The sequence below is a fragment of the Lactuca saligna genome, chromosome 4 (genome assembly GCF_052625555.1).
Source record: "Lactuca saligna cultivar CGN05327 chromosome 4, ASM5262555v1, whole genome shotgun sequence".
NCBI classification, from domain to species: Eukaryota; Viridiplantae; Streptophyta; class Magnoliopsida; order Asterales; family Asteraceae; genus Lactuca; species Lactuca saligna.
Window position 1 is genome coordinate 269502985 of NC_136420.1, and position 15149 is coordinate 269518133.

Consider the following 15149-nt stretch of genomic DNA (forward strand, 5'->3'; position numbering starts at 1 on the left):
TAAACTTATATACCCTTAAGGTATATTCACTTTTCCATATATATATATATATATATATATATATATATATATATATATATATATATATATATATATATATATATATATATATATATATATATACATTGACCTTTCATAATTTTATTTATATCTTATAGAAATATAGAAATATATTGGTATAACGTAAATGAAATTCCTAAATAACTGTATTTATTTATTTTAATTAACGATTTAAGAATTAAAAAAAATTTAACGTTTACAATTTAAAGTATTTTTAGTAGATTTAAGAATTAAAAAAAATACAACTTATGATGACCAAAATATAACAAAATCGAGAACTAAAGTGGATGTGTTTTTTTTTTACCGGGAAACCATTTTGTAAGTTACTCTCAAATTTTAATTTCACACAGAAATGATGTCCATTTTTAACATGCGAATTATAACTAAATATAATTTCAATATACAATCTTGTTAATATGCATCGAGAAATTCATATACAACCAAATGTTTATTTTGAGAATTTATCATTTATAATCAATGAGTTATGGGAGGGTAAAAAACTACCTGAACAACACAATTAACTAAGAATCAACTAACTAAGAATCAACGTAAATCGAGAAGAATTTTGTTTTATAATATGAAATAATATATCATCTATAATCGCACTTTTGAATTTTTGCTTTATAATATGAAATAATATATCACCCTAAACATAATAAAAATGCATAAAAAAAATACTTTGAGATCACAATTTTTTTTTTTTAATTTTTGTTTGAAAAAATCGCATCTTTTAACATAAAATCGCTGAATTTTTTTTTTTTTTTTTTTTTTATAAAAAAGATTGATTTTTTATTATTTTTTTTCAACAAAATTTTATAAAAAGCTGCGATTTTTTTTTGTGTAAAGTCAAAAAAAAAATTTGTGATGTCTAGGTATTTTTTTATGCATTTTTATGATTTTTAGGGTTTTTTTATTTTCCATATAGCCATTCTATATATATATATATATATATATATATATATATATATATATATATATATATATATATATATATAGAGAGAGAGAGAGAGAGAGAGAGATAAGTAAGAGAAACAATTTTTCAGAAAAGAATATTAATATTTATTGACCATGATGTATGTTAGACTAAGCAATAAAAAGTACCTAAACAGTTTTACCTATTTGCATCTTTTTTATTTTTCACACTCTAGGTAACCAAGTGTGAAAATAATATTCTTATATAGGTCAAACATTTCAATTAATCAATAATTTAAACCACATAAAATTGAAGATGTTGATTATTTAAGTTGCATAAGTTGAAAAGGTTGTATGATTTCAAATGAATATAGTTCAAAAGAAATGGTTTATCTTGAACCACATTCATTTTAAATAGTTTCCATTATAAGATTTAGAGATAAATACATAAACATAATTATACATATATATGTATCTAATATAATATAATAACAGAACATAAACGAATATAAACGGATGTAAATGAACATACAAGATTATTATTCGTGTTTATTCGTTTAACTGAACGAACGAAAAAACTTGTTCATGTCCGTTCATTTATTTAAATAAACGAACACAAATGAACTTCTCCTTAAATGGTCCATTAGCCTTAAATTAACAAACATATTTGAACGGATTGCCCTATTTTTTAATGTCAACCAAACATGACTATGGAATCTAATAATTCATTCCATTATCCAGCTCATTATCCCTTAATGAATAATAAATCACCTTCACAAACCCAAGTTTTTGATTTCTTATGACCCAACATAATAAAAAAAATATATATCACTCCTCTCCCATAACAACAATCTATCTAACAAAGTTGCTCTATTAGCAATGTTATCAATTAAATTTGTATCCCAACACATGTTTTGAACCGCAATATTTATAAAAGTACGTAGAATTAATAATGTATTATTGTAAATATTATACAAAGGCTAGGGACATAACTGGACAGGACAGAACCAAACATGACATGACAAACATTCCAAGTCTATTTTCAATGATAGGGGCATTCATGTCTTTTGTCTCATTGATTGGTCTGAGTGCAATGCACGCCAAATGCACAACAAGCAAGAGAAAGGAACTCAAAGTTTGGAGAAAAAATAATTAAAAAAATTTACATGTTGTTCATGTCTCTTAGCTGCATACTAATCCATACATGTCTATAATACCTATCCTACCCCTGGCATTGTGTAACAGTAACTTTGGTCATTAGGATCTTGCCACTTGTCAACCAATCAAAGTTTTGCATCATGATGATGATGATGATGATGATGATGATGATAGCCAAAGAAAGCATGATGGAAGTAGATTGCTATTCCATGAGTTGAACATATTTGCGTGGTTTGGGTGGCAGTTTTAGTAGCCTGATCAACTCATATGTTCGTGTGTCTCTTCCACTATAAAGGCAAAGATCCACCGGGGTCAACCCTTCCTATATACACCATCACAAAAACTACATTTTAGATTACTTAAATGAACTTAATAAAACAATACTTACTCCATTGTTTCTTTATACAAAAATTAGTTAAAAGTGTAACGTTGTAGTAGAAAGAAACAAAAGTCGGATGCTATAATTAATAACTAGTAAGCAAAATATGGATCTTTAGGGTAGAGAGAATACTTGGTTTTTAATGGTCTTATCAGCTTTCTTGATCAACAAAAGCCTCACCACATCAGTTCTACGCGATTGGACAGCTAGATGCAGTGGGGCCCACCCATCCTAATTTAAACAAAACAAAAACATTTCCAAATGAATGAAAAACAAAAACAACCCAAAAACGTCTTTTGCACAGATGAGCGATCAAGAAAAAATCTCAGTCCCACCAAAAAATTACAGTTTGTCTCATTGACGTCAGTATCAGTCGAAACGCAGTATAATCTATCATGTCATGTCATATGTAACAAACAAGGCTAAAGTAAATAATAATATTTCGACGTACGTTGTCTTGAAGGTTTATATCCACATTATAAAGTAAAAGGATTTTTATCATTTGAGTCGATGCAGTGCGTACAGCATAATGCATAAGGGTAGCCCCATCCTGTTACCAAAAAGACCAAATTATTATTCATATATAATACTATATAATATAATATACAATTTCCTTCAATAAAAACAAATTAATTTTAGGTTTATGCTTACTTTGTCACGAACAAATGGGTTAGCTGAATTTCTCAATAGATAATTACAAATGGCATGCTTTTTTCCAAGTATTGCTTTGTGAAGTGCTGTGAGTCCCTCCTACAAAAAAAAATCACAAAAAGACGTTAATACCCTTCTTATCCTATTATCAAAAATAGTAACTTGCCAAAAGTAATAAAAAAAAAAGGAAAAAGTCATGAGTTTTACCTGATTGGGGACGTTGATATCTACGTTGTATTTCATTAAAGTGTCAACAAGGTAAAATTCTCCTGATGCAGCAAGAGTGTGTAAAGGTTGCCATTTATCCTGTTTAAAGAATCATCTCCATTCGATTAAACTTGCAACAATTTTCTTTTCATATGTGACATGAAAATTGCAATTTCTGAAAGTTTTCATGTTAAATTAGTATGTAACAGGAAGCTTACAGAGGTGGCAGTTGACAAATCAGGAGTCCGCCTATTCATAAGGACTTTCTCCTCCTTTGAAAACAACTTACGAGGACCTAATCGAGGTTACAATAACACAAATTCGTCTTCAACTCATGGAATTATAAGAATTCAGCTTTATAGAAGTGAAATTTGAGTACTGTTTGAGCCAATTTTAGTGGGAATGTTATAAAATTACCTTCTGGATCTTTGGCAGCTTCAGGATCATACATGCCGGAGTTCAAGTATCGTGAAATATCCTCCAAATTCCGGCCATATACGGCCATTTTAGGGTTCCTAGGGGTCACTCTAATGCCCCTGGTACCTTCACCCTCGTCAATTTCATCTTCGGTGTCATCACCTTCGTTCTTTTCCACCAAAAATTGAGGATTATCCAACAGAACTGGCTTCAATTCCCTTAGTTTTGCAGCTTTGTACTCTTTCATACTCTCATACCCCATCGGTATAGGTTTTAAGCCGTCTTTCCTCTTCTGTAATCTGCTCCCGAATTCCATTTCCTGAGCCATCTTTCTCCTCTCTTTCTTCGTGATATTAATCTCCGTCTGAACGTCTTTCCAGTTCGCTGGAACCAAATCCTCTGGTTGAACCACGATTTTGGTAACCCTTTTGGAGGGTTTGGGCGCTTCAAGCTGAATTTCGTTTTGAATGAAAGGGTCTTCGAATATGCCTTCTTCAAAAACCAAGCAGTCTCCGATTACTTGTTCATCTTCATCTTCTTCGTATCCTTCGTCGTCTCTATTGACGTTGGTGTATGATTGTTGCTGGGGATGGTGGCGGAGGGAGAATTGAAGGAATGATAAGGTGGGTTTACGGAAGAACAATGGTTGGGTTTTGTGGTGGGATTTAGATAGGGAAGTAGAAGAGGTGGTTGGAAGGAGAGGGGAGATGGTGGTTTGCTGGTGGAGTTGGGGGTTTAACAAGAACATTGTTTTTCTCCGGCGCCGGCACGAGGAGCCGGTGAAGAGGGGAGTATTTCAGTTATCTACTTCTATGTTTCGATACTTTTGGCAAAATAATGCGAAAAGGGAAGATTTAAGGTGTTGTTTATATTTTGGTAATTTTTTATTTTTATATATATTTATTTAAATATGTATAAAAATAATTGTTTAAATATAAACAAAAAATTAATTACTCTCGTAAATTAATTTTTCTATTTTTAATAGTAATTTTATTTTTTATATTTGCTTGTATTATTTTTTTCAAACTTTATTTTTAAAATATTTATAATTTTCTAAATATTAATTAATATCGATCAGTTTTAAACTTTATTTTTTAATTAATAAATATATATTTGTTTTGTGAAATATTTTATATAACATTTTATAATTTTTTCTTTGTTTTTAAGTATATATAATATTTTTAAAGTAAATAGTATCTAATAATAAAATTAAATATATAACAATAAGTATGAATGATCTTTTAAAAAAATAAAAAGAAAATATTACTTAGCAAATTAAAAGAACAAAAAAAAATCTATATAATGTAAATGTTTTAAAATTATTCCAACTTTTTAATACTTTTTAATTAGAAGTTTATAAACTTTTAATTTTTTAATACAACGTTTTAAACTAGTATTTTGCAAAAGTGTTTTAAAATGTTATACAAATTATTAAATTGTCATGTAAAATTTGTGAAACACTTTAAAAATGTTGTAAAAGAAAGTTTAGAAATAAATGTATGAAAGTTATAAAAATTTTGTATGAAAAAAAAAATATATATATATATATATATATATATATATATATATATATATATATATATATATATATTAAAAAAAAAGTTAAAAACCTGTAAGAAAATTTTATATCGTTTATAAAATATTTTGGTTTAAAAGCACTTATATTAAAATTATATGTAGATATATAATTAAAAAAAATAGTTTAAAAAAAAATATGAGCAAAATTTAAAACATTATATTAGAAAATCCTATAAGAAAAAAATATCATAAAAATGTGTTAAGAAATTATAAAAAATCTTAAGAAATTTGTAATATATATATATATATATATATATATATATATATATATATATATATATATATATATATATATATTCACATTTAGACAATTTTCTTTTTTGTATATATTTGACCATTTAACTTGTTAAATGGTCAAATGTATACAAAAAAAATAAAGTTACCTAAACGTAAACAAGACGAAAAGATATTACACTCGCAAGTCATTTTTCCAAAATATTTTTTCATATGTTTGGTAGGATTGTTATTCTAAAGATACGGAAATAATCATGAAAAATCAGCTCTTACATATATGTAAATTAAGATACAAATGGTAAAAGAATACACTTTTAAGAATTCCTATTGGAATATGATGACTTTAACTATAAAGACATGATATCATCTCCTTTCATTCATTAGAAGTTTAGAACCATTTTTGTTATTTAATGTTGCAACATCACATAAACATTAATCTTTGTTGATGAGCATCATGAGAATTAAGTATGAAGGTTCTAAGTGGCGTTAGACGTGGCGTGACGACAATGTCAAGTATCATGTTTTACATGTTATAACGTTTTTCAAGACGTGATTTATCACGACAATTTTATATACATAAAAAAGATAAATCACATATTTATAGATTTATATTAAATATATCAAGTCATTAAAAGATTTATATCAACACCTAATAACAAAAAAACATAACAAAAACTTAACGAATTCAAGCCCAACAAACAAACAAAAAAGGTTTCTTGAAAAAATCCACATGTTGATCCATCTTGATAAGTGTACACGCCAAATATCATCACCATGAAGGTTTTCAAGACAACATACTCATAAACAAGTTCAATATTAATACATGTATAATAAACACTTTGTGACTAAATGTGTATGCAACACCATGATTTTTACTCAAATTTTTTTCTTTATTTTTAAAGCATCATTTAGTGGAAAGATGCAACATAAGACTTAATTGTTCAACGTTACAAAAACAGTCATCAACCTTACATTATTCCAAAACATTACCCAACAACTAAGGTCTTTACAGAAATATTCAAAATAAAGTAATAACCAAAAACATCCAAGTTGTATCATCTACTAAAGCAAATATCAAACACAACTACCTAAAGAACCTCATTCTCATTGTAATCTCCTAAGGCACCTAATTCAATACAAGACAAACACAACAAGCAAATAGTGTCATCAACTTCTAAGTGACTCAGTAATAAGTACAATGTTAAATGAAAACATACATGTCCTAGATTGGGTAAATCATTCACATAATTGTAACAACCCAAAAGTTCATGTAAAAATTTTCATTTAATAGTTAAAAATCTCATTCATATTTGGTTTCCAAAATTACATTACATAAACACATTGTTCAAAAGATCAGAATATCCAAAACAACTAGAGTGGAAATATTGGAGAGTACACACTGCGCCATCAAGTCGGGCCCTTGCCCTTACTGATGGGTTTTGAGCAAAACAACAATCCTATGGTGCACATACAAACCCTAAAGCTTTGGATCTAGGTTTTTCTAATTCTACATGCAATAATCATCCAAAGCTTGTAAACCCTAAATCTAGCGTACAAAATCGAATACTATGACTAAAACAAGTTAGAAACACACCTTTCAATTGTAGCTTGATAATCTTGAACCTTTGAGAACTTAGCACGTCAAATGTGATGCCTCTAATAGATCACAAACACCAAAAGCAATTGGAGAATATTAGAGAGAGAGGAGGAAGGCTAATTTCGGCTCTAGAGATCCTTAGGGTTCAGTGTAGCTAAAAATAAGATGCCAAGGGGGTCCTTTTTTAGGTGAGGAATTAGGATTCAGTCAAATACCTAATCCAGTTGCTTAGGCCATAAGCAGCCCAAAGGAATCTTCCAGAATACCTAGCCTTGAACGAAATCCTTATGGGCTTCCATAAAATTTCGTCCACCTCTTATCCAAGATATCCTAAGCCCATTTTGCAATTATCTTATAATTACAATATTAGTCCCCTTAATTCAATTAACCTCTTTTGACCATAAAATTAATTCTTGACCAATATTAATTTTCTTTTAATATATTATTCTCATAATATATTAATACATTTATCCTCTTTCTCCATTATTCATCCAGTCAAGTTGCTTTGGTGAAGGCAACCCAAAAGGACCATGCTACTATCGGGTCAAGTACATACAAAATATAATTATGGGATTAGACACCTAATCCAAAACTTACAACCAGAAATACCTGAAACACCCAACAAAATTGTAAGCACACGCTTAGTGAGTTTCCCAAAATACACAAAACACATAACCATATAATGTCATGCACATATACACATAAATCTGCCATGGACTCCCTCCATGCTCTTCAGTTGGGATGCCATGGGCTACCCCCATGGTCTTATATCCAAGAGCCATAGGCTCCCCCTCGTGATCTTACCATGTGATATAGGCTCCCCCATGGCCTTCACATAAATCAATACATACCAAATATCAAAACCATTGCATATTCATCTATAGCAATCTCATATCAAGTAATGGACCGGCTTTGGTGCCTTCGACCTAGTGGTATAGTGAGAAGACTCACATCATTCTGATGAACACAAAATTTGCTCGACTACTAGTCCAAAAACTCACACTGAACAAAAAACAAATAACCCTAGTTAGAATTATGGCATAACCTAGACATGGACCCAAAGTCCTAATTCCAAGTCCCTTCATTATAACCCAAAGGCCTTTCCTTCACTAATGAGCCTAACATAAAAATCCAATTCTATATCGGTCCATAAGGCCTAAAAATCGCAACATGCCAACCATGGCCCAAATGATAAATTTAGGCCCAAAACACCATCGAGTCCAGGCACAAACACTTAGGGCCCAAAGGTTCAAAATCCACCAAAGGCCCAAGCCTTCCTGAGACCGTACACCCAACGTACCTCTTCTGTACACCTAGTGTACTGAGCTAAGGGGTTGTATGCATAGTGTACAACATAGTATGCCCATCGTACAAATCGTTCATGCACAAAATCCATTAAGTGCTTAATGCATGCAAGCTCTTCACTTAAATTCCAGATCTTGGTCGATATAATGGTCCTAAGGCGTAAAGTTGGCAACTTTATGCCTTTGCATGCTATATAAGATCCCAACAACTCAATCTGATTTATTAAGACCTTTCCAAAGGTCGTAACTCATGCATGGAGCCAAAGAAGACATCAAGTTTGCATTTTTATACTATAAACAAATCCAAGAGTCTTAGATCTAGCCTTCCTAACCTCTAGAGTTGCTCAAACTCCCAAGAGAAGATTTGTGGACTCAAAAGTGGGCTCTAGCAAACCCTAACTTAACAAGCAATGAGGATAGACAGGATGCAAGCGTTTTACCTTCAAAAGCTCTCTAAGATGCTCTAGATGCAGGATACAAAATCTCCTTCCTTGATCAAGACTAGAACACCACCTTCTTATTCTTAAACACCCTCTAGAAAAGTCACCAAACACACCTTTAAGCTCAAAACTCACAAGTTCTTGCAAAAATAGGGTTTAAGGAACAAATGAGGCTATGGAGGCTGGTTAGGATTTGGTCCAAGTGATATAGGGTTGTTTAAATAGAGTGCAAGTCTAGAAATTAGGTTTTTAGTGTCACACCCCAAAACCAAGAACGACGGAAACATTCCGGGGTGGAGGACGTCATGTACAGTATCACAACAGTGTAAAGTAGTAAACAAGCAACAACATCATCCATTGCATTAAAAGTAATGTTTTAATACATGTGTGTTCTTTCAATGTAATAAGACACCAAAATATACAATCAAAATAAAAGACGAGTCTTGTCTGTGCTCCGTCTTCTCAAAACCTGGTCATCGTACCTGTCTACTGGTGACCTGAGAATACAAGTTATTTTGATAGTGAGTATCAGCCTAAAGCTGGTGAATTCATAAGTATTTAAGTGTCATTGCCTTGTTTTGGAAAGCTGTTATGAATGCCTTGTAAATCTTTAAATGAAACAATTGATATAAGTATGAAAACCCTAGAAAATCCATTATTTCCTACTAGTATGAAATGTAGTCTTCTACCAAGACCAGAATGTTTTGTAAGTAAAAAAATGATAGTTTTTCCTTTTCTTTTGACTAATACTAACAGTACTTAGTCTAACTCATCGTTTATGTGAATGTATCACAAAATAAAGTAATAGGAAAATGTACTCATGTAATTGTTATCCTTTTGTATTAGGATTAACACGACATCGCGATTAGCGAAATGTATAACCTTTGAACATCCGTAGATTGTTCAATTGTCCTCTGTAGCTACAGCAGGTGGGAGGAAGGGTTAGTCCCGTAAAAGTATTCCTAATATAAGTATTAACCGTAGGCATCCGTAGATGTTCATCAACCTCTGTAGCGAACAGTAGGCCCGAGGAATGGTTAGTCCCGTAAAGGTACTCCTAGTATAAGTAATAATCGTAGGCATCTATAGATGTTCATTGACCACTGGTGCTAACAGCTGGGATTCGGAATGGTTAGTCCCGTCTAGATATCCCGTTGAACTGGGATATGCAGGATAATTTACACAGAATGTACTAATAAATCATCCTTGTGAATCGAGATACAAGTATTCATGTAAGTGTATACAGGTAAATGTATCTACGTAAAGGTACTCATGTAATGTATTCAAGTAAGGTACTCATGTAAGTGTATTCATGTAACATGTAATGTATAGTATAGACTCATGAATGAACTGACTCTGATGTAATTCCTTGTAATAGGAATAATGTTTCGTATCTTCTAACTATCCCTATAATAGTTAACTGGAAGGTAATTGGTTGTCCAAGCAGGTTTATACACCCTTTCTACACAAGAGTGTGGGAACTGAATGAAGGATGAAAACTATAACATCAATACATATATAAGAACATAAGTGTATAGATATAGTTTTGTTCAAGGAGGTAAAAATGGTTTTGTAAGATATCTAAGAGTTTTGAACAACACTTAAAAATGACTTGATGTCATTTTAATAAACATTTCAAAAACTAATTCATTTGATAACAAAGTATTTTAAGATAGAAAACCATTTCATGCATCACATTTTGAAGTATGTGAAATCTGCTGGATGAAAACACAGTTATAAATACATATGAGTGATTTAATAACATACTGTTTTCTACTTGTATTCCCCCCCCCCCCCCATTAAAGCATTTAAAATCATTTAAAAACATTGATTAAGGGGTATGAACTCACCTGTAGATGGTGGTTTGGATGTACTGAATGATGTAGGATAGCTAGGTGACAAGTGAAGACTTGTTCACACTCAAAGATCCTAGATAACATTTAATCACACATATATGTATTCAATTAGACTTTAAACCACTAATTGACAAAGTTAAGACATCCTAAGGCATGTAAAACACCTTATTTAAGTGCTACAAGTCATAAGGATTGCATCTAAGTGCTAAAGGACCTTGCTATTGTGTTTGGGATTCAAGGGTAAACTCCCTTGGAGTTTACGGTTTTCATGACCTTGACCTAATGAGTTTATGGTTGTAAACTCCTCTCCTTTTGACCATAAGTTGTTTTGAGGATTTGCAAGTCCTTTGAAGCATTTCTACTTGGTGGTTTGGACTTTGGAAGGGACTAGGGCAACAAAACACCCCTTGTTAGGTGTTTACGGCCTTATGGTCATTTCCCTTTGGGTTTACTACCTTAAACCCATATGGAAATTGGTATTGTTATGTTTTCAAGTCCCTAGCTCATCAAGGTAATTGCCTATGTTAGTTTTTAGGCCAAAGGAAGGAATGTAGCCCAAATAAACACACTAAAGGGTGTTTACGGTTTTGGGAGCTCCCCAAACCGTAAACACATGATCATGGCATTCTTTGGTGTTTTTCAAGGCTACAACACATCAAGGGAAGGTTCAAACATGTTAAGGAAGGCTTAAACATCAAACTAGGGCTTAGATTAATGACTTAGGCACACTTTGGTGCCTTATATTGTGTTTACGGCCCAAGAACATTCTTGGACCGTGAACACCTTGTTCCATGTGTTCTTGGCATATTTTCTTGTTGCTAACTTGTAATACTAACTCAATAAGACTCAAGGATTGAAGTACCTACTATTAAGAAGCTTGAAATATGCTAAAAGTCCAAGAACACTTAGTATGTGTTCTTGGTGTTCTTGGTGTTTTTGGAAATCTAATCAAAAACACAAAAGTGAATGGATGAATAGATGCACAAACACTAGATTAAGTGTTTAATCAACTTGGAATGGATTGAACACTTACAAGTTTAAAGATCTTGAATTGTTTCTAGTTTGCTACTTGAGAGGTTTTCTTGAGTTTACTCTTTTGGGGTGAAAAGTGATAAACTTGGGGAGTAAACTCATGTATAAGCATGAGTTCACGATTTTTGGAGTTTTTCCGACTCAAACGTAAAAGTTTGGCCGTGAACTTGTAAGACACGAGGAGTTTGCGGTTTTTAAATTTCAAAACCCAAGACGGCACTTTCTTTCACCCGTTTGTTTAAAGAATAATATTAAAATAATCAAACGAACCCTAAATTTGTTAAAATCAGAAATAATGACATTAACTGATAATAAGAAGTGATTGACTTCTAGGGTGTGGCCGAATGAAAATTTTGGGTTGTCACATTTAGTCATCTGCCATGTACGCCCCGCGTACATGCTCATACGCCCAACGTACGAGCCTCAGCCACCCGATGCACACACGTGTACGCTAGGCATACCCAAATGTACGCCCAATGTACTGAAGGAAACTTTTTGCCGAAAATGAAATACTTGAGGGTAAATAATGGAATACCTACATTGGAGTGTTACAACTCTCCCCCACTTGAACTAGACTTCGTCCTCGAAGTCCGCTGTCGCAAATAGATTCGGGTAATGCTCTCTCATATCGTCCTCCGGATCCCAAGTCCATTCGGAGCCCTTTCGGTGCTATCATTGCACCTTCACTAGCTTTACCACCTTGTTACGAAGAGCTTTAGGTTTTCTATCCAAGATTGCAATGGGCTTCTCCACATAATTCAAGCTCTTATCCACCTGAATATCATCCAAAGAAATGACGGCGGCCTCATCTGCAACACATTTTCGGAGATAAGACACTTGGAAGGTGTTGTGGATCTGACTAAGCTCATATGGAAGATCCAACCGGTAGGAAACCCTGCCAACTCGGGCAGAAATCCTGAACGGACCAATGAATCAAGGCCCCAGCTTGCCCTTCTTCCAAAACCGAATGAAACCTTTTCGAAGGTGACGCCTTCAGCAACATAAAATTCCCACCTGAAACTCGAGATCTAATCAGTGCTGGTCTTCATAGCTTTTCTGGTGGCTCTACGCAATCTGCAATCTATCATGCACCTGCTGAATCAATTCAGTGGTCTAAAGAACCACTTCGGTGCTTCCTATGACTCGATGTCCAATCTCTCCCCAACAAACTGGAGTCCTACACCTCCGACCATACAACATCTCAAATGGGGGTCGGTCAATACTAGCATGATAACTATAGTAATATGAGAACTCTGCTAGTGGAACGTAAGTATCCCAACTCTCTCCGAAGTCTAACATGCATGCTTGAAGCATATCTTTGAGCGTCTGGATCGTCCACTAGCTCTGACCATCAGTCTGGGGGTGGTAAGTAGTGCTGATATGCAACTGAGTACCCAACTCTTCATGAAACTTCCTCCAAAATTTAGAGGTGAATCGAACATCACGGTTCAAGACCATAGATATCGGCACTTTGTGCTTGACCACCATTTCCCGTATATAAATAGTTGCTAATTTCTCGGCGGAGATACTCTTGGAAATCAGAATAAAATGAGCACTCTTGGTCAACTTATCCACAATAACCCAAATGGAATCAACACCCTGCTCTGTCCTAGGTAACTTTGTGATAAAGTCCATGGTGATCTCCTCTCATTTCCACATGGGGATGGGTAACGGCTGAAACTTTCCGTGAGGCGTCCGATGCTCGGCTTTGACCTTCCTGCAGGTCTAACACCGCTCAACAAACCAAGCAACTTATCGCTTCATGCAGGGCCACCAGAAGCTCGATCTCAGGTCACGGTACATGTTCGTGGCCCCGGATGGATAGAAACTTGGACTTATGCGCCTCCTCCAAGATCTTTTGCCTCACTCCCCCAAATTTTGGAACCCAAATCCTGCCACACTGAGTCAATAATCCTTGGTTGTCTTACCATATACAAACAAAATTAATGGAAAACAAAACACGTTGCATTTTGTATTAATGTCGATCATCAAATCAAACAAACAAACATGACTAAAAACACTTCCCATTACCAACACCACATGGGGATGGGTAACAGCTGAACCTTTCTGTGAGGCCTCTGATGCTCGGCTTTGACCTTCCTGCAGGTCTAACACCGCTCAACAAACCAAGCAACTTTCCGCTTCATGCAGGGCCACCAGAAGCTCGATCTCAGGTCCTGGTACATCTTCGTGGCCCTAGATTGATAGAAAACTTGGACTTATACGCCTCCTCCAAGATCTTTTGCCTCACTCCTCCAAATGTCGAAACCAAATCCTTCCACACTGCGTCAATAATCTCTGGTTTTCTTACCATATACAAACAAAATTAATGGAAAACAAAACACGTTGCATTTTGTATTAATGTCGGTCATCAAATCAAACAAACAAACACGACTAAAACACTTCTGTGACAACCCAAAATTTTCATTCGGACAAACTCTAAATTCAATCACTTCAATTAAAATTCAATTACATTTCTAATAATTTTTAGCCAATTTAAAAGTCCGTTCGGGTGTTTTTAGTGTTTATTCTTCAAACGAATGAAGGAAAGGAAGTATCGTCTCGGGTCTTGAAGTAGCAAACCCACCAAATGCAACCTAATAAAGAGTTCACGGCCAAACTTTTAGAGTTTGGGTCGTAAACTCTTCTGTGACCTTGAACTCATGCCTTAGGCATGAGTTTACTCCCCAAACTCCTCATTTCTCACTTCCACCCTCAAGAACACTCCCCATTCTCTCTCAACTATCATCCCGTTCTTCACCCGATCTCCCGAAAACGTAAGTGTTTCTCGACTTGATTTTTTGTTATAAATTAACATCTAGTTTTTATACATCATTTCATCCATGCATATTTGATTTTCACTTAGATCTTCAAGTGTTCTTCAAAACACCAAGAACACACACTAATGTTCTTGGACCTTAAACACCAAATCAAGCTTCTATCTTGTAAGTACACTTACCCTAGCTTCTTGTGTGCTTAATATGAACTTGATAACATTTGAAAATCATCAAAGATCATAAGAACAAAGGAGTTTACGTCCAAGGATGTTCTTGGGCCGTAAACCACGCTTAAGGTGGTTAAATGGACCTTAGTCCCTTCCTAAGCCTTGGATGCCAACCTTGATCCTTCCTAGAAGTGTTTAAGACCTTAAACAACAATCAAAACAAGTCCCCATGAGAGTTTACGGCCATAAACACATAAGAATATGGTCCTTTGTCCATAAACTTCACAAGGTAGTCTTAATGTGCCCCTAATGCTTTCCTAAGGCTTGGACTTGATCATTGGATGTGCAATCATGACTTATAAGACCTAAAAACACAAAAT

At 33.7% G+C, this 15149-nt stretch overlaps 1 protein-coding gene across 1 annotated transcript; it reads right to left on the bottom strand.

Moving 5' to 3' along the window:
* Positions 1 to 2108: 2108 nt before the first annotated feature.
* On the bottom strand, positions 2109 to 4607 carry AKRP (ankyrin repeat protein). The gene is made up of 7 exons (XM_078992303.1): positions 3785 to 4607; positions 3586 to 3662; positions 3368 to 3466; positions 3161 to 3259; positions 2961 to 3059; positions 2642 to 2740; positions 2109 to 2452 (listed from the first exon to the last, which is right to left on the bottom strand). Exons 1-7 carry the CDS (start codon positions 4530 to 4532, stop codon positions 2333 to 2335), a joined length of 1341 nt encoding a protein of 446 aa, XP_078848429.1. The 5' UTR covers positions 4533 to 4607; the 3' UTR covers positions 2109 to 2332.
* Positions 4608 to 15149: the final 10542 nt, after the last annotated feature.

Coding starts and splice junctions, on each gene's coding strand:
- AKRP (XM_078992303.1), bottom strand. CDS start 4,532: ATGTTCTTGTTAAACCCCCAACTCCACCAGCAAACCACCATCTCCCCT. Junction 3,663..3,784: donor AGCTGCCAAAGATCCAGAAG/GTAATTTTATAA, acceptor AACCTCGATTAG/GTCCTCGTAAGTTGTTTTCA. Junction 2,453..2,641: donor ATAAGACCATTAAAAACCAA/GTATTCTCTCTA, acceptor TGGTGTATATAG/GAAGGGTTGACCCCGGTGGA.